Genomic DNA, 23,798 nt, shown 5'->3' on the forward strand with positions numbered 1-23,798 from the left:
CATGCTTGGTGGCTTCGATGCAATTATTGAACTGTGTGGATCTAAAGCACCAAGGATGGACTTTGGCCTAAATTTAAACTTAAAAAAAAACAAAAAAAAAACCCCTAAATTTTACTTTCTTTTCATTTACTGCCTCAGGTAAAATAAATGAATGAATGAGTTCTATTCCCTTTTGATCTTCATTTCAGGCTATTCAAAATGCATGGCTGACAGCCTTCAAAGGAAGGACGCAGAGCAATGTTTTATTCAGCGCATCACTGCTCTGCCCTTCGCTGTAGTGCTTCCAATAGCTGGACAGGTGCCTGAGCAGCTGTTAGGGATTAGCCATGGTGATGACAGGTGGTACCATGAGGTACCCGTTCTAGGTGGAATGGAAATAACTGCGACAGCCTCTGGCTCATGGAGGTGTGTGTGTACCCCGCGTCATGCTAAATGCCCCGTCTAAATTCTTCAGTCAGATTCCCGTTTTACCTCGAGTGTGGAGTCCAAATGACCTAGAACGCAATCAACAGTGAGAAACGCATAAAAAATGCAGAGTAGCTTCTAAAACAGATTGTTTTAAATAATTCTGTGCCTTTGGGACCAATGGCGCCTCCTTTATGCCCTCCTCCTTGAGGGTGTCCACCTACTCTGTCATTGGCTGCGGGGAACTCATTCCCAGATCTTTCCCATAGTGCCCCCAAATGACATGTAAATAACATGAATGATTACGGCTTGATTATGGGTCCGGTATTTATGAGGCTCCTGGTAACTCGCTGCATAAATTTAAGTCTGTGAGTAAATTCTCTTAGGGACAGTCAACGTGAGAGGATTTTATTTTTCCTCCCTGTTTTTTTATGACGTACTAATTCTTCTCACCTCTGAATTCTTTATTGTTGTTTCTGCCCTGGAAGAAGTAGGGCCCTGGAAAATGGATCTATTTTTTTCTGAATGACTTTTATGGTCCCTGTAGGGTTCGGAGCTGATCTGAGTTTCTGCCTGATCCTGACCTGTCAAAGAAGCGTTGAAATGAAGGAACAGAGTATCCATTTCTGCATGAACTAAAATGTGGGAACATTTCTCTCTCCTGCTCTTCTCATAAAGCACGTCCAATTTCCAGTCTGTGCTTTTATGAAAATCACAGGGGAACAGGTTTACACTATCATCTGATTGCTGAGGGATTTCAGTGTTTTAAGCTTTCTGCTTGGGCATCTAGGTACTGAGAGCTAGCCTCCCACTCGTTGCACTACACCCTGCAGACTTTTCTTTCTAGAAGAATTATTATAGCAAAACTTCCATAGGACAGTCTCCTCTCTGTTGTAGTCCTTATCCATCCTGAAAAGCGTGTTCTATTGCAAGAGACAGGCTAACTCTTAAAGCTTACACATTGTTACCAAAGCCTAGTTGTTCCACAGGAAAACAAGGGAAATTGTAGTTTGGGTTTGAGACTGTGGGTACATTTCACAGTTTAATGTTGAATTGCACCCTTAGAGGCAATAGCCAGTGATATGAGGAGGCAGCTTGGGACTGACATTGGTAACGACACATTAGCATTTATTTAATTACTAGAGGCCTGGTGCACGAAAATTTGTGCACACAGTTGGGGGAGGGGGACCTGGTGCCCACAAAACAACACTCGGCTTCCCCCAAGTTGGACACAGGCCCCTCCACCACCCTGGAGCAACAGTCTACCAAATCACAGAAGATGTTATTTGTGCTGCTGAGACACCATGGCACAAAATGTGGCCAACAGCCTAGCCCAGCCCAGAAACAGTGACTGTGGGCACTGAGTAATGATGTCACATAGCAACAACCAGCTTCCTCTCCCTAACAACTAGCTTCCTTGGAGTTTCTTCAGCCCAGAAACATGACTTGGTTTATAACCAGGTGGAAACATTTTACACTTTAACCAAATGTCTGTGAAGCATTTTCCCGTGTCTCATTTCATTTGATCCTCACAGAAGTCCTAGAGTAGGTATATAGGAGACTCAGTGGAATCCTATATATTTTCTTTTCATTATCCAGAAAATGGAGATTTAGAAAGCTTAGAAAATTGACCTGACTGAAAAAAAATAAGAAATGGTGGGCCCTGAAAATGACTTCAGGTTTTCTCACTGTACAGAATATAGACAAACACTGCTGCAGTTAAATATTTTACCCTTTGTTATCCCTGCTTGATCTAAAATAATAATCTGCTTCATGTTGATATTTATTGTTGTGTTGCTAACAATTATCTGAAAGAGAAGTTGGGGTGCTTCACTGGGCTGGAAAAAGTTTAGCAAAATCAAAAAGTAGGTCTAGTTAAGCAGGTTTATCTATATGTATAAAGCTCTCACTGGTGCCAATCACATGTGTGTTTTGATCTGTCATTGTTGATCATGAATTTGGTTGACACTTCTATCATAGAGAAAGAGCAAAGAGCGATATTAAAATTTCTTCTAATTAATTTTCTTTCAATGCACATGAGTTCGTGCACTGGTCCTCTAGTTATCAATATTTGTGGTTCTTCTTTCCCACATCCTGAAACCCAAAGCTGTTTTGTTGCCTCTACTTTGGTCCAGGGTAGGGCAAAGCACTTGAGCCTCTCTCAGTTAAGGTCACTCTTGACTTTCCTTCAAAGCAGTGACATGACTATTATTGCTATTCACAGATGATACCATCTGCATCAGGAGCTCGGACAGAGTTAAGTAAAACATGGCACTTTGGGCTTCTCAAGATAGCCCAGAGAAATTCTGGTTTCTCTCATCCAAAATGGTAACCAAGCATTCTAGAACTAATCTCCCAGTTGAATGTAATGCCTTTACCCACTGTAACTATACTTTCAGTAATCTTGGTTAACTATTAATGAACTCTTTGCTTTGTTAAGCATTTATGGAGTGCCTCCCATGTGTGAGCATTGTGCTAATTAAGCATTTAGTATAAAATGGTAAATAGAAAAGGCATGGCCCTTTTATGGGGTTTATATTAATATTTATTATTTTAAATGTACTTTGATTGTGATAGATGCTCTGAAGAAAAAGAGTAGAATGTTCTAGGTGAGGATCATTGTGAATCTAATTTAAAATGGAAGATCAGGGACCATTGCTTTGAGCAAATGATAGTTAAGCTGAGGTCAGTATTTTAATTTAGAATAGAAAAAGGAAAAATTTTTGTGAAATTTGGGTAGTTCTGTTTTATCACAGGGTTCTTTCAGCAGTTAAAATTATAGAACCTTTAGTTATATTTAAATTTCACAGCCCTACTCAAAAAATCAACTTTAGCCCTAACCAGTTTGGTCAGTGGATAGAGTGTGGATCTATAGACTGAAGGGTCCGAGGTTTGATTCCGGTCAAGGGCATGTACCTTGGTTGCGGGCATATCCCCAGTAGGGAGTGTGCAGGAGGCAGCTGATCGATGTTTCTCTCTCATCAATGTTTCTAATTCTGTATCCCTTTCCCTTCCTCTCTGTAAAAATATCAATAAGATATATTTTAAAAAAAAGAAAAGAAATAAAATTTAGTTGTTACCAAAAAGAAAACAAAAACAAAAAAGCCCCAAACCAAGTAGAGTAATTCAAATTGTATAAAATTTCTATAAATAATAATCTACATTAAGGGAAAGAACATTGAAAATTGTGGTAAGATGATTGAATATGGAAATAATGGGGGTTAGAAACAAATGTACTACTAGAGAATGAAGAAAATTATTATTGTTTTTTTTTTTTTTTGAAATAGGCAACGTCTGAGTTCAGACCAATAAACTATGAGTAAATGACTGAGACAGAGAATCCTTGGAGATGAATAAGATGGCAACACTTTGCAAGTAACTTTTTTTTTTAATTAAATATATTTTATTGATTTTTTACAGAGAGGAAGGAAGAGGGATAGAGAGCTAGAATCGTCGATGAGAGAGAAACATCGGCCAGCTGCCTCTTGTACAACCCCTACCGGGAATGTGCCCACAGCCAAGTATATGCCCTTGACCGGAACTGAACCCGGGACCCTTCAGTCCGCAGGCCGACGCTCTATCCACTGAGCTAAACTGGTTTCAGCTGCAAGTACCTTTTAGTTCACAAACAAATGCTGCACTTCTATATTTCTTGAAACCCAAACCATTCAGTATATTGTGCAAGGGGTATTTGCTGTTTCAAAGGGAGCAGGTGTTTTAACACAGTATTATCAGTATTAGGTCAAGTAAATACAAATAAAGTTAATTAGGACTTGAATGCATCTATATTGAATGTTATGTGCTAGAAATGAAGACTGTATCTTCCTACTTCACCTTCTAATACTTAAGGAACATTCGCGCAATCGATTCTTCATTGGGCTGTAGAAAGCAATCTCAATAAATTATCAAAGCATGCTATTAAAGCTTCTCTTCCTTTCCCAGCTGGGTGACCTTGGACAAGTTAATTATTGCCTTTCTATGTCCCTTTCCTGACTTGTAAAATGGGGATAAGAATGCTAATAGGTAGAAGTATATGAAATTGCCACATAAGTGTTAAATGTTATAACACAGTATTAGAAATTAATAATGTTAACATTTTCAAGTTTTGGAAATACATTCTCCTGGATAAAATTGGACTAAAAGAAAAACATAAAAATTCCAGCTAGAAAGTCTATAGAAGATAATGATAATGGTTAAGCCAAATGTTACCCATTTAATAATTTATTCATGTTCTGTTCAAGAGAAAATAAAAAAATTGAAATATGTGTTTAGCATATTCCTGCAGCATGCATTTTGTGTGTTCAGGTTACCCATCTCCATGTATAGCTCAGTGATCACTTGATATTCTTGCTGATTTCTTTGATCTTTAGGTGTTGAGTTGCATGTGTCAGCAATTCTTAGTGTTCCTGGAAAGGTGATATATTTGAATTGAAAGATTATAATTTTATTATACTATTTCTGGAAGAGATAGACTTAGAGAAGTATTTTCAGGAAAAAAATGATATTTGTATTTTGGATTGCATTCTCTTTTGATTTTCTTCTTTGTACTTGGGAACAGCTTATACAAGCTGCAAACAGTAGTTGACTGTGAGGGAGGTGAAGCAGGACATTCTCTTTAAAGACTTTTTAAAAATGCACAGTGACAGCTGGGACCGGTTTGGCTCAGTGGATAGAGCGTTGGCCTGCGGACTGAAAGGTCCCAGGTTCGATTCCATTCAAGGACATGTACCTTGGTTGTGGGCACATCCCCAGGGCGGGGTGTGCAAGAGGCAGCTGATCGATGATTCTCTCTCATTGATGTTTCTAACTCTCTGTCCCTCTCAATTCCTCTCTGTGTAAAATCAATAAAATGTATTTTTTTAAAAATGCACAGTGACAAATATGTGAAAATACCACATTAACAGCATGCACTTCTCTTTGCATTGCTTGCCTAATGGTAATAGAAGGAATAAGACTTCTTTTTTGGTCACATAAAAATGCCTGATATCCAAGCATATATGATGACCACAAAGCCAGCATTAGTCTTTCCATTGTAATTTCATCTCTTATTGGTTAGTAGAACTTGGAATATAAGGATAAAAATCGATAGAAAGATTGTCATTAAGGCAGTGTTGAGTAAATTTGTTCATCCCTTTCTTTCATCCTCCCCTCCCTTTCTTTTCCCAGAATATAGCCAATAAAATCATTTTCATAAAATTCTATTTTAAGCCAGGAAAACATATTATAATAAAATAAGGAAAGATTAATATTTTTTTTTTGTCTTCAGTATTTAAAAATACAGTCTAAAGAAATCACATGTATTTCCCATTGCTCTGCTAGTCTCCACAGCATTGCATCCAGTCATCGAAATCTGCTGTGTTGCTGCCATTACTTCCAAGTGGTCATCTATTATGGATTGTTAAGTCATCATAGTATTTCATAACTAAAGGGTATGCTTCACTTGGAATTATATAAGATGCGGGGGGGGGGGGGTGATTTCCAGAAACATAAGCATTTTTTAAAGAAAAATGTAGACCTGCGGTTATGATGCAAACATTGGTGCCCCTTTCTCACTCATTGTCTTTCTCAGGTTTCAAAACATGCTACCAAAAATGTTGATAGCATTTCCGTAAAAGAGCTAATCCATTGCATGTGGCCTTTTATGTTTAAAATTCACTGAGAAGTATCCGAATTCTTCTTTCTCTCACATGCTCTAGATTTACCATTCCACCTTTCTATATAAAAGGTCATATTTTTCTTTTGTTTGTGAACCTGCCCTTTTAGTTTTCTAGAATTCTGACTCACCTGACCACTCTTGGTCTTAGACTAAAAACAGAAATCCTCTTCTGTGACTTGCTCTTAAGATTCTGTGCTCTGGATCAATAAATAAAGCGTTTCCTTCCCTAATCTCAGAAATGTTGTCTGCTTTCTCTCCTTTTTCTCTTTAAAGGAAAGAAGGGACAGTTCTCAGCCTTAACCCACCCCACAGATGTCTCTCACACTAAGGATTCAGGATGTGTGTGCTGTGAGGGACAAAGGCATGCTTAGTGCATGGAGACACCACTGTGCATTCAGTGGGCAGCCAGAATCCTGGAAGTGGAGAGATTTAAAAAAAAAATCTTTATTGTTCAGATTATTACAATTATACCTCATTTCCCCCCCATAGCTCCCCTCTACCCGGTTCCCACCTCACCCTCTACCCTTATTCTCCCCTTCCATTGTCCTCATCCATAGATGTACGATTTTTTCCTGTATCTTCTCACACCTCCCTCATCCCTTTCCCCCCAAGAATTGTCAGTCCATTCCCTAGGTATACCTCTGATTATATTATATTCACCAGTTTATTCTGTTCATCAGATTTTTTATTCACTTGATTTTTAGATTCACTTGTTGATAGATATGTATTTGTTGTTTATAATTTTTATTTTTACCTTTCTTCTTCTTCTTTCTCTTCTTAAAGAATATCTTTCAGCATTTCATATAATACTGGTTTGGTGGTGATGAACTCCTTTAGTTTTTTCTTATCTGTGAAGATCTTTATCTGACCCTCAATTCTGAATGATAGCTTTGCTGGGTAGAGTAATCTTGGTTATAGGTTCTTGCTATTCATCACTTTGAATATTTTTTCCACTCCCGTCTGGCCTGCATAGTTTCTATTGAGAAATCAGTTGACAATCATATAGGTGCTCCCTTGTAGGTAACTAATGGTTTTTCTCTTGCTGCTTTTAAGATTCTCTCTTTGTCTTTTGCTCTTAGTATTTTAATTTTATGATGTGTCTTGGTGTGGTCAGCTTTAGATTCCTCTTGTTTGGGGTTCAGTGTGCTTCCTGTACTTGTAAGTCTATTTCTTTCACCAGGTGGGGGAAGTTTTCTGTCATTATTTCTTCAAATAGGTTTTCAGTATCTTGCTCTCTCTCTTCTTCTGGCACCCTCATAATTCTGTTGTTGGTATTCTTGAAGTTGTCCCAGAGGCTCCTTACACTATCTTCATATTTTTGGAATCTTTTTTTTTTTTTTTTTTTTTTTTGCTTTTCCAGTTGGGTGTTTTTTGCTTCTTTGTATTTCAAATCTTTGACTTGATTCTTGCGTTCCTCTAGTCTGCTGTTGGATGTGTGTGTGTGTGTGTGTGTGTGTGTGTGTGTGTGTATATATATATATATATATATATATATATATATATATATATATATATATATTTTTTTTTTTTTTTTATTTCAGTCAGTGTATGCTTAATTTCTAATTGGTCCTTTTTTATATCCTCAAGGGTCTCGCTAAATTTATCAGCCTTTTCTAGAAAATTCTTGAAAAACCTTATAACTGTGGTTTTGAACTTTATATTCAGTCATTTGTTTTTCTCCATTTCATTTGTGACCTGTTTCTTTGTCTCAGCATTTTGGCTGCTTTCCTGAGTTGATAGAGTGGCTTTGTGTGCTAGGTATCCTATAGGGCCCATTGGCTCAGCCTCCCCAGTTACCTGAGGTGGACACTCTTGGTGCACCCCTTTGTGGGCTGTGTGCAGTCTTCTTGTAGTTGTTATCACTGAGAGAAATTAACTCCCAGGCCAACTGGCTGTGAGGATCAGTTGTATCTACATTGGGAGAAATTCTGTGCTGGAGACACCCTTATGAGACAAGACTTACAAAAGCCCACTTGGATGGGGCAGAATCTCAGGGTGAAGCAGACAACAGTGGCTTCCCATCAGCCCCGCCCTAAGAGGCCTCTGGGTCTCAGTGTCCTGAGGTAATTGCTGCAAGCACCTCTGAGAGAAAGCCGCCCTCGAGTTTCACTCCCTGCCAAACAGACCAGTTTCTCCCTGAATGAGTCTGGGTCCCCAGAGTCTGGTCTAGAACTGGAGTTCAGAGTACTTAGAAGCTTTTGTCTCCCTTCTGATTGAGAAAGCTAGCCATGTACTCAGTTGCCAGCCCTCTCCACTCACGTGCCTCCATACCTCTGCCGTCTGCAGTTCCTCTGAGTCTCTGTGTGCTTTTCTCTTTCCTGACAGTTCAGTTTCTCCCAAATGAGTCTGGGTCTCCAGAGTCTCGCCTGAAACTGGAGTTCAGAATAGTCAGGAGCTTTTGTCTCCCTCCTGATTGAGGAAGCCAGCTGCATACTGAGTTGCCAACTCTCTCTGTGCATGCGCCTCTGTACCTCTGCCTTCCATAGCTCCTGTGAGTCTCAATGTGCTTTCTCTTTCCTTCTATCGATAGTTGTAGAATTTCTACTCATCCTGTTGTTTTGGATAATGTCCATTTTGTCTTTTAGTTATAGTTTTGAAATTGTGTGAGGCAGCAGTTTAGGTGTTTACCTATGCTGCTATCTTGGTTTCTCTGATTTTGCATCTATTTATAAAAATCTCATGGAGTTTCAATTGTGAAAAAGTCTTAGCTGTATAATTAACAACTTGAAAAAATTTAAAAATACTAAAAATCAGACAGACATTATTAGTGTAGCCTATTAAAGATGGGCCTTTCTCTAATAAGGAAGTCTGCTAATGTGGGCAGAGCTCTTGAACAAAGAAGGTGCAGCTGATAATCAGGCCACAGGAATTAAGCAGGTGACAAAAATGGGCAATAGTAAGGGTAGTGTGTTGGAATAGGAGATAACCCTGGTGTTGTTGTTGAGTGTGGAAATAGAAGAATTCATTATCAGTTATCACCTCTCAAGAGTGCTTTGTAGTTTGTGAATGAGGTCCTGTGTAATTTAATATTTTTGTTGGCCATTTTTGGCATTTAAAGTTTTTCAACAAGTACCTCATTTAGTATGTGTTCCACAATGCCACTGAAAAATCTTTTTTTGGTGAATGAATTGTGTTGAATATATTACCTAGAAAATGCTCCTAGAATATATATTTTTTTCAAATAACTCCATGTCTATCCTTTCTGATATGGAAAAGTATAATGTACTGTAATAAAAAGAACAAAATAATTGGGTTCAGAAAATATGATTCAAATCCAGGCTTAATCCTTTACTAACTGGGCAAATTACTAACTTGGGCAAGTAATAATTACTTTGATCCCAGATAACACCATACACTTTACCCATTTACTTTAGGATTCTGTTTCTTATATATGTTTGTGTTCCTGTTTTCCCATGGATTTGTCACTTTATTCCATTTTCTATTTTCTCTGGTTCTGATTCAGTTTACTTTTACTCTGCTTAATTTGTTACTTAAATTATTATTGAGTATTGCATGTTCGTATTTTTATGTGTTGCCTCAAATTCTGCCTGGAGTGATACAGTATATAAACAACTTTTTTTAATGAGGGAGTTTATTTGAGAAGTGTTTGAAGAAGCTGTCAAACCTTTAAAATAGATTCTGCACTTTCCTGAGAGATGTAACGAGACTATGAGGAATCCCCAAATTTACAAGCTGGAGTGATTCTCACAAATTGGGCACCTCCATGTAACCAGCACAAAGATCAAGAATTGGAACATTATTTTTGCCTCAGAAATCCTTCCTGCCACTACCATCCGGATACTCCCCACCCCATAACTGCTGTCCTGACTTCTCATAGTATAGTGTGGTTTCTCTTGATTTTGAATTCCATGTAAGTAGAGTCATAGGATAGTTGCACCTCCTTGCACATTCTTTTTTTTTTTTTTAATTATGGTAAAATACACATAACAAAATTTACCATTTTAACCTTTTTAAATGTATAGTTCTGTGGCATTAAGTACCTTCACATTGTTGCAACCATCCCCACTGGGCATCCACAAAATATTTTCATCCTTCCAAACTCTAACTCCCCACATCCTCTCCCCCAGCTCTTGGCAACCACCACTCTACTTTTTCTCTATGGATAGGATACTTAGGTACCTAATTTAAGTGAAGTTATACAATATTTGTTCTTTCGTGGCTGTCCTATTTTACTTAGCATAGTATCTTCAGAGTTCATCTATGTTATAGCGTATGTCAAAATTTTCTTCCCTTTGAAGCTCAGTGACATTCTGTTTTTATATATGTCCTATTTTATTTATTCATCCATCCATGGACACTTCGTTTGCTTCCACCTTTTGTCTATTGTGAATAATACTAGGAAGATGATTGTACAAATATATGTTTAAGTCTTTGCTTTTATAAGTTGTGTGTATACCCAGAAGTGGATTACTAGACCTTATAGTAATTCTTAATTTTTGGAGGAATCCCTTTATCATTTTTCCACACTGGTGGCCTCGTTTTATGTTCCCACAGTTAAGAGTTCCACTTAACTTTCCTTCACATAATGAATGTAAGATTCGTCTACATTGGTGTGTCATTGTAGATCATTTTTCTCATTGCTGTGCAGCATTTCATATGTAAATGAACCACAGTATTTCTAACCATTTTACATTGATGGGCATTTAGGTGATTTTGTACTGCTATTGCAGGGCATGTGACAATGTGGTCTTCAAGTCCTCTTGTTTTATTTAGTTGTTTTACTTTCTTGCATAATGGAAAAGAAAGTGGTTATAAATAAATTATTTGTACAGCTGTCAAAACTTTCTGATCATGGCTCTTGGTATCACAAGTGGCAATGTGCAGCCCATATTGGCCTGGGAGAAGGAACTTGCTGGGTCACTTACCAGGAAAGTTTAGGTGTCCAGCTTCAAGTATGGCTTGGTCCATGGCCCCAACAATTCCATTTATACTCAGCTCTGCTTTTGTCTGTGTTGCTTCCACAGTAGACAACCAGTACATGGAAATTGGACAACGTTTCCATAAGTGTGAGTAAAGCAAAATCCAAACAGACAGCGAGGGATTACTGGTATCTGCCAGCTTGTCTTTTCTTGCTTTTTCATATTAATTTTCTTCTTGTCAACATAATGTATATACATAATTTTGAAAGTTGCTACCAGGCTTATGAAAAGCTAGAGAGGTCTGCCTCACCCTTGCACCCTGTAGTCCTGCTTACCTGAGTGGACTGCTTCAAGTCTCAGGGCTTTTTAATGGTATTCTCCACAGTTCAAAGTAACGCATTGATGCTGCCCTTTTTCATTTATCAGTTGCTTACATTACATGCTGACTTCCTATTATGAACCATGAGACTTGAACTCTTATTCTGTCTCCTCTACCTCATTTTTTGCATCGTCCACCTGCCCAAAATAATTATGTCACTATTGTCTTATGAGTTTTGTTTACAACAGTATTCACTGTTCATATTCGTTTATCTACATATTACTTTCCTATTGCTCCTGTGACAGATTACCACAAAATTAGTATTTTAAAGCAACACACACTTATTATTGTACATTTTGGGGGGTCAGATGTCCCAAATGGATCCTATGGGGCTAAAATCAAAGGCTGCATTCTTCCCAGAGGCTCGAGGCTGGGAGGCGGGAATTGGGTCTTTCCCTTTTGCAGCCTCTGGGGGCTTCATCCTTCCGACCTCTGCTCGCATCACTGACATCAGCTTCTCTGACTTGACGTTGACTTCTGCCCCTCCCCCATTTTCCTTATAAGGACCTTGTGATCACATTTGATCCACACAGATAAATCCAAACCACTCTTCTTAAGACCCTTGATTTAATGAGGCCAGGAAACCCCCTTTGCCATGTAATCTACCCTCAGATTCTGGGAGTTATGACATATTTAGAGGGGTCCTTATTCTGCCTACCACAATATATACTACTATATTCTTCTGCTTCTCCACCTCCTACTCAACTGTGAGCGCCTTTTAAGAACATATAAATAATTGAACATTCAAGGAGAGTAATGCTCACTATCACTCTTGCCTTAGGGTTTTATATATTCCTTGTGGAAGCCTTGAATATAGAGAGGAAAAAAAAATATGAGCTTGTAGAGATCCATTCTTGAAATTTTATAGAAGCCAAAACCCTTATGTTTAAATTCTATCTGCCCTTGTGCCTCAGATCCAGGTACATGGCTGGTCTTGGGAGCCCATCCCTTCCACCTTGGCCCTGGGCAGCTGTAGAGCTCATTTTGAATGTAGTTTGGGTCATCTTGGTGGGTTCCCATATCTAGGTTACTGCTCAGGTCTGGCATGGAGAGCCTGGTAATTGGGTTTCCGTGACTTAGAGACACTTTGGGCTCTGGCTATAAAATGCCATTTCCCCTGAAAACAGAAAGAAGCATATAGATACACTAAGGTTAGTAGCATTGCCAAGAGAGGAAATATGGAATAAGAAATAAAACAGTAGGACTGCTTTGTATTTTTCCTGAGCTGAGTGCAATGAAATCAGAACCAAAAATGCTTAGAATTGGTTAGTGATACACAAATTGGCCCTTATCTTTAAAGCAGGGTTTTTAAGATTAACCTTCTTGATTTGGGGTTGGACAATCCTTCCATTGAGGGTTTCCTGTGCATTCTAGGATATTGAGTGATATCCCTAGCCTCTACCCACTAGATGCTATTAGCAGCAACCCCTGCTCCTAGTTGCAACAGCCAGACATGTCTCTGGATGTGGCCAACCCAGATTGAGAACTCCTACTCTAGAAAGTACCTCGAAGGACCCAGCAGTCAGCTGTGCCACTGGGTTTTTTCAAACTCTCTATTGTCATCTTTGACTGGCGTTCCCTTCCTGTAAGAATAGAAGGTTATTTACCTTCAGCTTTGTTGTGAGTATGTCTTCTTAGTCATACCAGAGTGCTCTAAACCAATGCTCTCCTCACCCACCCACTAGCACGTGGCATGCTACTCTAGTGTTACCCTGTTGCATGCCTTCCAGCAAGCAGGGCCTTTCTGGGTTTTCCTGTGGTAGCCGAACATGTCCCAACTCTGTAGTTCTTAGGGTCAGTGGTTGAGGTCATTGTTGTGACAGTCTTTAGTTACCTAACACTCTGGAGAGCTATAATTATGAGGAAAAGGAGGGTGGGTCTCTTAAGTTGGTGGTTTCGATAATATAGGGTGGGTCATTCATTCATTTTTCAGCAAATTCATTGAATACCATGTGGGCTGTTCTTGGAACTGGAGATATACTACACAGTGCACTCACCTTCTTGGAGCCTCCTCTTACTGAGGCAGAGACGCCGCAGGGTCAGGGCTGGTATATGTTTGATTTACAATTTGTATGACACCAGGACCTCAGAACTTTGTATGTTATAGTTAGTTGATAGGACTGGTATCCGTTATTTGCCTACTTCGATAATTTTTTTTTTTTATTGAGAAACAGGTTGCTGTTAAAAGGGCAATGTTTCACAGTCTAGTTATTGCTGGTCATCTTGTGATATTGTTTGCCATGTTCCTTTGTCCCTACATTTCCTATAAGTTGATATGTTGATGGAGAGGCTCGGCTGTGACCCTGGGGATGTGGCTTTTCTGGTAAGACCACTCCATAGGTGTTTCATAGGCATATAATGAACCGTCCTCTTTCTCTTCCTGGGTCAGCAGTCATAGCCTGGATCCATTGACTTAGGGTTTGAAATATATGACTTTCTAATTCTGTCTTTCTTCCTTTACTTTCCAGTTGGAGTACATCTATAAAGAGAACCATTTTCCTAACGAGGAGTTACAATTCATAGGGAAGTCAGGATAAGTGCTTGATTCTCTCTCCCCCCCCCCCACCACTTTACCAGTTTTCAGAATTAATGAAGTAGTTCCCTAGTATCTCCCAAAGGTGACCCTGGCTGGCTCGCCTGCTATCCTCCATCCTTTCTTCCTTCCCTTAAACATTTGATGTCTTTCTGTTATCATTCCTACTGATGCTTGATTGTCCTTTCTTTTTTCTTTTTCTTTTTTTGCCAAGTTTGCTAAGTTTTTGTCTTTTACGGAGAGTAAAAGCAAAGCTATTGGAGGGTTTTCAACATAGGAGTGATATGTTCTGGAAGAGATCATTCTGGAGTTTGTGTGCCCAACAAAAGAGCAGAGGGTATCAGGGAGGAAGTATGTAGAGAGACTAGTTATCAGGAAGTTACAGTAATCCAGCCATGACATGGTATCAGGGTGTTTAGGTAGAAAGAATGGTGAGATTCTGGATATTTTACATTTCAAAGAAGCTTGTTTGGGGAGGAGAGGAGGGTGTGGAGCAAAGTTGATCCCTCCTCACGTTCCATTATCTTCATTATTCCTTATGCCTTTATATGAATTCAATTATTTATTTATATTACTATCTGCCTCCCTATTATCACTAACCAGTGACTGTTCCCAGTGTGGATTCCTTACCTCTAAAGTTCTGTGAGCCCACCTAGGAGAAGTGGCTCCTAGTTGAAATACTCAGAGCAAGTTGGCAGGTGAGAGTTTAGAGAGGAGTTCTGGGAATCTCCTGGGAACTTCCTCTCGCCCACACGCACCTCTGTAGAGTTACATACAGGGAGCCCTCTAAGGAGGGGATTTTGTGAAAATGAGGGAAAAGTGGGGTCGAAGCTGCCCAGAGCCATGATGCAGGCTTGGGTCTCAGCACTCACTTCCCCCTTTGCCCAGCACTCTGTCCAGGGCTCCACCTGAGCATGCCCGTGGGTCCCTGGTACAAAGACCGCAGTGGGATAAAAGTGAACACACCGGCATCTCATCCCAGCCCTGCCGCCAGCTGTGTTCCCCCAGTTCTGTCCTCTGTGAAACCATGGAAGTTTGCAAGTACTTAACAGCTCTGTCACCACAGCTTGGCCCAGTGTGTGTGTGGACTTGAGGTGCTGGAGAAGGAGAATTCTTGCTAAAAAAAAAAAAAAAATTCTGATTTGTTCTAGTATTTCTTCTCAACAAGTCCGCAGTTGCCAGATTTTAAAATGCATCAGAGGAAGTGAGTCAGATAACGTTCTTCATACGTAACCATGAAAGTACACTCAGTCCCAAGTCCTGAATGCCATGAAAAATCGTGTTCTTTAAATAAACAAACTCAGGATGAAGCTCTCAGGCTTCAGAATATACGTTCTCCCTTTCCTGCCTCATTCATGTTTGGCAGCCCTGGGATGTTCTTCCAAACCAGCTTGCAGGTAGAAAACTGTGGGCTCCTACCGCTTGCACCTCCAGTTGGTATTTCCCCATGGCCGGGCTCTGTCGGTCACAAAAGTCTGTGCCTCTGAGTTCAGCTTCCCCCCAATTAGTGCAGTTAGTTTATTCCTCTTTCTGAGGATTGCCATATATAGGAAAAAAATCTAATTATGTCCACTGGGCAGTCATCCCCATGTCTCTCCTGTGGAACATGCGTGATTTTGTTACTCCCACCACGAGTGAGCGCCACTTCCTCAGGGTGTCTGGCTTCTATTCCAGAGCATCCCTGGAAGGTGGGTGGTAGTTGAGATTCGCTGAGATAAACTCTTTTACAAAAGTCTGACACTGTGGCTTTATAATTATTTCCCCCCCAGCCTGCATGGTGCAAAGGACTTTTCATTTCACTGAGGTGAAAACTGGGTCTGTGCGTGGAGAGACTTTCTTAAAAAAAAAAAAAAAAAAAAATCAGAAACCAATTACTTGATATGCAGAGCTGAAAGCCTCATTCCCTTAACAAAATCAATGCAGTGTGCACTGCCGGTAACCTGAGCAGAGCGGCTGGCGTCTCCTGATTACAGCCAGAGGTGGAAGGACCCAAACTTGCCAGCTCTCCCTCCTCCTCGAGAGACTGTTAGTCCAGTCCTTCACAGAGGTTCGCCCTGGCTCTCTGTCATCGCCGGGACGCTGGCGGGGGACGAGTGTCATGGTTACAATAGAGTGTGCTCACATATCACAACCATGAAAGCCCAGCGGGAAAGGCTGCAGATTCCGGGGCTGACCTTGGAGTAAGTATTGTCTGTCTTTAATATTTTAATGCTTTCTGCATGGCACCCGCTTTTCCTGCCACCAATAGCTCTCTAGCATTTGTTGGTACTGACAGCCTCAGAGCACTGCAGTGTGAGGTGGAGGAACATGTCTCACACGCATGGCATTCGGTTTCAGCTGATGTGGAAACCCAGACCCTGCGTTGTTTTTGCATTGCAGTGTCTGAGGGAAAGCACTGCTGCATTATTGAAAGTTACTAAACCTCAGCCGCTGGAAACATCTTAACAGCTCATTTGGAAAGAATGTGTCAGCAGGCCATGGTGTATCTGTCTTTCTCTCTTTCTCTCTACTGTTTATCCCCGCGCTGTTTGTTTTTTCCTAAAGAAAGGCCGCTGTCTGCACTGACACAGAAGACATGGCAATGGATTAGAGTGAAGGGAAGGGTTATTTGTGACATTCATTAGATGCCATCCATGTTTTATCTATGCAACAGAATATTAATGAACTGTAGTACGTTTTGAATGCTTTCTGCGGATTCTCCAGCCACTGCGTACCGTGTGTTTACCTAGTTGAGCTCTGGATTTGCTTAGCTGTTTTTTTTGTTTTTGTTTGTTTGTTTGTTTGTTTTTTAACCCATTAACTCATCTGACCACCTTCTGATTTGATGTCACCTCCTGAAAATGTCCACATCTGATCTGTGGCGCAGAAGTTAAACATCTGTGTTGCAGGAAGTGTCAGCAAATTTTTATTTTAAATCTGTTAGTCAAAGATGCAGAAGCCTGAGTTAGTCTGCGCTGGCACCCTTAAAAAAATAGCCAGTAAAATGTAAATTGGTAGAAAAGCATAGATATCCTTTTTTTCCTAACTTACAATAGAGAAATAGAATTACATTTTGGTTGAAATCTGTACAACCCAAATTATCTCAGACTGGGCTGCTTCTAAAGAGGATGATGCCCAGTTCCTAATATTAATGATTTCTCTTGAATTCTGTAGATGCGTCGTGCAAGAGAAATTATTTCCTTCATTAGTAAATGAATAACACCAGGACATTTCTGAAGTGATTGGAATACTTTCCTCATCAGTTCTTGTTCTAAAATTGTATACCAATTTAATACTAACGAGTCTTACTTATCAAAAGTTAGAGGGCTCTTCCGGCCTTCTTGCTAGATGTGGTATTTTTCATAATAGAGATATAAATAGTATTTACCTGTCACCCTAGTATTTTGCCCCCATCTCCATCCCAACATTCAGCCCTCACCATGGATGGGGAGTATTTTAATGGCATATATTGATGACCCTCCTCTCTCCAACATTCTGGAAATCCTCAGCTGAAATGCCCATAGCTCTATTTAAGACCCAGATTTTGCTTTTACCAGCTTCTGGTTGTGCTGCTTCCTTGTTTTCTTTGGACTTAATATATATCATTTTATATTATGCCTTCCTTCCCTTTCTCCCTCCCCCAACTTTCCCCCTTCTTTCTTTCTTCCTTCTTTCCTTTCTTTCTTTTTCAGCATCTCATCCACATCAAGAGACACTTCAAAGTAACTTTTAAAAATACAAACTCAGTTTATCAGATGTTCTGTTTATAATTTGGAAGGCCAAGGTGTGCCACCTCAGCTTTGATGGCTTTGCCAAGCATGAACAGGACATATGGGTCAATCACACAGGGGATTCCCTGAGTTGGGTTTTGTTTTCAGGCCACACACCCTCATTTGAGCCTCTACCCTCGTAAATACTGATGTGCATTTGAAATAGATGGCTCCTCCCCTTCAGCTTGAGGTAATAGAACATAGGATCACCCTCAAATGTCATTGTAGTGTGAGCCTGAAGTTCAATTTGAACATTTTGTGTAACTTGAGATGTGAAGTTACTCTTAGGCAGACATAGCTAATTTCACACTCATTCATGGAGGAAGTGAGTTCCTCAGTGTTGGGTAAAGTCAGTTTCCAGACACTGTAGAGAAAGGTTATCATGGGAAGCCTTATCGCAGATTTTACTGGAAGAAGACTTCATGTGTAGTATATAATTTTAATTATGTGGGGCCCTTCTAGCAGACCATATGTGTGGAAGAGTTTTTGGGTGTTTTCTCATGAGACACTATTCTTGTTCTTTCAGGAAAGCAGCCAGGAACTACTCTACTAGCAGATTGTATACCCTGTAGATTCAATTCAGAATCTCCCATGTCACTTATCAGTAGCATGGGGCATTTTTAGATTCGAGTTCCAGAAACTGAGATTCTGGCTGTGAGACACCAAATATGTAAATATTTCAGAAATGAATGGATCATTTATTCAGAGGTTTATGACTTGTAGCTAGCCTAAGCATGGCTTTCCAGTTTCTGGGGGAAAAGGGGGGTTGTTTTTCTCCTTTCTCTTTTTTAATGAAGTGTGGAATTACATTCATGGACACTGTTAGCACACCGTAGAGGCCTCAGCTTAGAAACCTGGGGTGGTGTCAGTGCCTGACCATGTTTATTTTAGGCCTGGAAGGTGGCAGATAAGACTGGCCTAGATACATGGATGGCTTTATCCGCGGGCATTCCTGAGAGCTTTCCAGTGAGCTGCTAAGTTCGAGTACAGTATGTTTAAGGGCAGTCGCTTTTCTAATGTGCTCTGAATATATGGGACACCAGTGTCTTAGTTTACCAAGAGCTGACAGCAAACCAGAGAATGGTTTTAGAAGAATAAAACATTTTATTTAATAAATTGGAGCATTTTGAGCACTAATTTTATGTTTCAGTAAGACAAATAACAGCCAGTTCTCAACTATCCATGTAATGGGAAACAGCAACAGCAGAAAGAATTGGGTAAGCCCGAATCTGACTTCTTAGTATCTGTAGCCACTGTTCCATTCAGTGAAGAGGCACAACTCACTGAATTAGCCAGGAGACAGCTCTGCCCCACGACCCCTTTCTTGGAGGTAGGAACACGGTGTGGAGAGGCAGAATGTTCTAGAAGAGATCCATTGCTTGTAGCGGGAGGACCTTGTGCTCGCTGCAGCTTTAATACCACATTAATTCTTATTTTGATTTCCCCATGTAAAAATAATTGGGAGTTGGCTAGTATTAACTTCATACTTTGATAGATCTGTTGTCAAAATGCTTATAAGTAAGATATCTGACAAACTTAAGTTTTCTTTCTTCTCTGAAAGAGACAGGAGTCCAAAAGAGGGGAAAAGATAAAGGGACTAGCAACTTATCACCCCAGGATGGATATTTGAGAGTTGGCTGGTGGTGTGGATGGGATGTGCATTTGGTGGTGTGGATGGGATGGAGCGGGGTGGGGATTATTGTAGTCCATGGATAGATGGATTTGAAAAAAAATCTCTGAAACGAAAATAGTTTATAGCTCTATGTAAGAAAATTTGAAGATATTTATTATGACTATAAGTATATTTGATCATTGCCCCTGAGGACCAGAGAAATGTTGTTGGGTGCTTTTCCTATGGAGTCCTTAAAGATATCTCTTCCTGTATGGAAGGGTTTGTTGCTTGGCTATTTAAAATCTACAGTATTTAACCTGAATTTTCTACTATGTGAAAACCACTTCCTTTTGGTTCTCTAAAATTTTACCATTGATTCTAAATTGGAAATAAAATGTGCTCCCTATAAAGCAGCACTGCATTTTCTTTACAAAAATCACACGTCAAAAGTGTCTGCCAGGTTGCTTTGTGACAAAGGACATGCACAAATGAAAATGGCAGCAGTAGTGTTGAACATGTAGATTTCAGCAGGAAGCCTTGTACTTGTTCTGCGTTTAAAAGCTGAAAAAGGACAAGTGATGAGATGATTGCCCAGTGGTATTGATAGGCATGCTGGAGTGATTCTGGCCTAACGGGAGCACCGTCCCTTAAATGAGCTATGCTATTTTTACTGCCACCATTTCTCCCACTTGGAATGACATTATTTTAACTTTCAGTCTCACTCCACGGAGCCTGAGTCCAACCCCATCCAGCCCAGCCAGTCCCTGTAGTCCTCTCTTCGCTTTTCACTTCTGGAGGTAAGCACGCTCCAGTGCCTGCGGAGGCTGCTGTGTCTCCCCCTTCCCTTCCCGCTACGGTCTTGGAGCACTTTGGACTCTGCAATGCACAATAAAACAGTTTCTTCTTAATTGTTGTCCTAGCTGTAAGGTGGAGAGTGCGGAGACCGGTTGAGTAGTTTGCTGGATGACTTGCAGGCGCACTGAGAGTGGGCACTGTGCTTGTTCCCTATAGCATCTCGTGCAGTTATTGCACTCAGTGTCTGGTGACTAGTTGTTTGTTTGTCTCCTGTGTAAATATTACAGTGATACCTTTTGCTTTCCTAGCAAATGATCTGCACTAAATTCCACTTTTTTATGGATCTTGCATAATGATATAATTTATTCCGATTTCTAGAAAACATTTTCTAATTCATGTTAGAGTATCACATCTATGGCCACGAATGATTTTGTATTCCGTTATTTACAGGACAAAGTATTTAACTTGCGTATATGGATTGGTATTTTTAAATGCATTTATTTATTTTTTTAGGACACCCAATTATATATATGACCTCCCCCTCACTCATCGGCTGATATGTAAATTCTTTAGGAACTCTACTTGCATTTTAGCCCAGTTTGTTACAGAATACATGATAGAAAATACTGATGGTATTGTATGTATGGCACATGTGTTCTAATAGAATTTTCATTAATTCAATATCCATGGGTATAGTGGGTCTTCTGGTATCCAATGAGACACATAAAGTACCCAGCATTCCTTATTCCTTCCTGTTTTTTAATTTTATTTTTTATTATAAGGGATAGAGTCAAACTCAGTTGATGGAAAGAATAATTTAAAGTCTTTATTAATATATACATTTTATTTCATGTATGTAAATAAATGAAGAATTTTCCACTCATGGCCAGTTCAATTTAGACGCTTTTTGCTTGGATGATATCACTACCATAATTTAACATTTATTCCTCTCATTTTTTTCTAAAATAAGATTTAAATAAAATCTGTGAAGAAGAATTGACTAGGGAAATGAAGTAATGGCTTTGAACTTTGGTTCTACTCTTTTGCTGATAGAATTACATTTAATATTATAAAAAATGACTTTCAACCTGAAAGTTCCATGTAATTGCTTTTATGAAGCTCTGAATAGAACAGATCTTAAAACATAGGCAAGTTTTTGGCAATCCAGAGAATCATATTGCGCTGGTAATTTGTCTATTTTTGGTGATCCAACCACAGGTAATTGGACTGTCTTCTGAATTTTTTCTTCGGCATCGCATGTCTTCATTAAATGCTCACATTTGCTTTTCTTTTTTCTTCTTAAAGACAATGGGCTATTCAAAATGAAGCTGCTCTCACTAGTGGAGGAGGAAAGGGTCAGACTGAAGGCCGGGGCAGTACAGAGGAGAATGAAGCTCTGAAGAATATTTTTGGAGAAAGGGTTTTTGGAACTGATAATATTTGAGCTAGACCTTGACAAATCTTGGGGTTTCAGTGGGGAGAGATGGTGGTGAAGGACAAAAACAGACAAAGAATTAAACAGAGACAAGGGGCTGAGAAAGTGTGATACATTGTAGAAAAGGTGTGTGCAGCTAGAACACAGGGTGGATAGAACAGAGAAAAGCGTGGGGTCGTATAGAGTTTGATGTGGACTTAAAAATGAATTTGGAAATATGCTATGTAGGGTCTTGAATACTTGAGCTAAAAAATTTGACTGTCATTATGCCAAGATTCGAGTGTATTGGAGTTTTGTTTTTTTTTTAAATAAGGAAATAACCAATCTGAGATCAGACTGAGAAATTTTACTTTTACTAGTAAAAAGAATCGGTTGAACTTTAGGCAGAAACTGCAATGAGGATGCTGGCACTATATTTCATGAGTCAATTGCAATGAATTAAATTGACATTTACAAAATACAGTTGACCAAATGTTTCTAGCTACATTATCTCATTCAGTTTAATCCACCTGACACCACTATGAGGCAGGAAAGCATATTGCTTCTGTTTATGGATGAAGATGCTAGCACACTTAGAAATTAAGTCACTTAATTAGCCTGGGATTCAAAACAAAGTCTCATATCTTCCCACTGTGGCTAACTTAAGACATACCTATTGCTATGAGATCATGAATATGGAGTTTTAATTATCTGATTTAGATAGACCTTGTGACCTCCTTGAGTCACTTCTGTTTTCCCCAGTGCCTCTCTCAATGCCTGGCATATAGTAAGTGTTTGAGAAATGTTTATTCAAGAATGAATAAGTGAATGAATTGAAAAATAGAAGCTATGTGAACAGTGCTCTTCAGAAATCAACCACCAGGTCAATATACAGCAATCCAATTGTGATTCTCACTCACAGACTGAGAGTGTGGGAGATTCTGCTCCACACAGTCACGGGGGGATTCAGGGAATCTTCCAACAACTGGTCTTCAGGGTTGCCCTGGGCGTGAACATCCAGCTGGTGGTGCGAGGGAAGAGAGAATGGGAGGTGGTGCAATGCCAGACGTGAAGGTGGCCTGCATTGCTCCCAGTCATACTTCACTGCCCAGAGCTTAGTATTCTGACTACACCTAAGGACAAGGAAGGCCAGAACGTGTAGCTCGCCTAGCAATCTTTGCACAGAAGTTGATGAGAAAAAAAGGTGTCCATAGTAGATTTTCAGGCAATATTTTCAAATGCATGATCGACACTGAGATTGCTAGCCTTCACTGAATGGAACCCAAGAAAGCAGAGGTGGAGAGGGAGGCAAATTTACCAAGGATGAGTAATGAAGACATCTCTAGATAAGAGATATGTGGTTGGCAGCGTGGAATGGGGTTTATCTGATAGTGGGCCCTAAAACGATTGCTTAATATGAATTGGAGAGATTCCAAATATGTTCACGATGCCATCACAGAAGAGCATGCATTGCATCCCTGAAGAGAATTTTATTTTTCTTCCATCAATTGTGATGGGTGAGATTTCTTTTTTGTTTCTCCTCTGTGAGTGGGGTTTAGAGGTCCAGGGAAGACTGGTGGCGGCGAGCATCACTGTGCCTGTGCCCTTTGGAGGTGCTGACACAGTTTCTAAATATGGCCATGAAGACTGTTCCTTTCAAAGAAAAGCCTGGGGCAGGCTGTGCTGAGGGGTGAGAGGCTCTCCTCCTCCCGGCGCCTCCGGCTCAGGCCTCCAGAAGGCACAGAGAGAAGAGATCTGCACCTTCCCTGGCAGCTCAGTGTTGCTAAGTGCAAGTTAAGTTTCGTTTGTTTTGCCCTGGGAATGCAGCTTCACACTTCTGCTGAGAGGTTACAGCAAGGCAAAGCTTGTCTCAGTGTCAGGGGTAGAATTTCCTAAGAAAGCTTTCTGCATGTAGGATGGGCTGCCTCATCAGACCGTCCATTTCATGCCACAGGAAGTTTTCACTGGAAGGCCAACTTCCCACCCATCTGGGAAGAAGCAGAGGTCATTCCTACATTGAGCAGAATATTGGACCACATTTTCCCCAAAAGGCCTTCCATCCTGAAATGCTGATGTTCTCATAGTCTTCCTGCAGGACTGGAGCGAGAGAGGCAAAATATGCCATTTGTCCACAAGTTAAAAAATAAAATAAAATAAAATGGACCAAATATCAGTTTATTGTACCAACGTGACAGAGAGCATTTTTAGAATCTTAAGAGGAATCTTGGCATTTCTTCCCTTTCCTCCTTCTGAAGCATACACAGCTACTCAGGATTTCCATGGTCCACACTACTTACTTACATGGACCACCCTTCGGTGGGGTGCAGGTTAGGATGATGCCAGTGTTGATGAGGGATGTGGGTGTAACCTGTGCT

The 23,798-nt window shown here is 40.1% G+C and overlaps 1 protein-coding gene across 11 annotated transcripts in view; it reads left to right on the forward strand.

The window, feature by feature from the left end:
* The window catches only part of MAST4 (microtubule associated serine/threonine kinase family member 4), a 508,313-nt gene that overhangs the window by 295,770 nt on the left and 188,745 nt on the right, over positions 1–23,798 (forward strand). The window contains exons 1-2 of one of the 11 annotated variants that reach the window (XM_084880871.1): positions 13,536–16,033; positions 19,931–20,011. The exons of 8 other annotated variants lie outside the window; for them this stretch is intronic. In XM_084880871.1, coding sequence (XP_084736997.1) covers positions 15,987–16,033; positions 19,931–20,011 — 128 coding nt within the window. In that variant the 5' untranslated portion in view covers positions 13,536–15,986. Of the gene's footprint in view, positions 1–13,535; positions 16,034–19,930; positions 20,012–23,798 lie in introns of those variants that run through there. 2 more of the 11 variants (XM_084880870.1, XM_084880861.1) reach the window with 2 other exon arrangements.

This window comes from Pipistrellus hanaki (genome assembly GCF_964339955.1).
Source record: "Pipistrellus hanaki genome assembly, chromosome: 4".
Taxonomy (NCBI): Eukaryota; Metazoa; Chordata; class Mammalia; order Chiroptera; family Vespertilionidae; genus Pipistrellus; species Pipistrellus hanaki.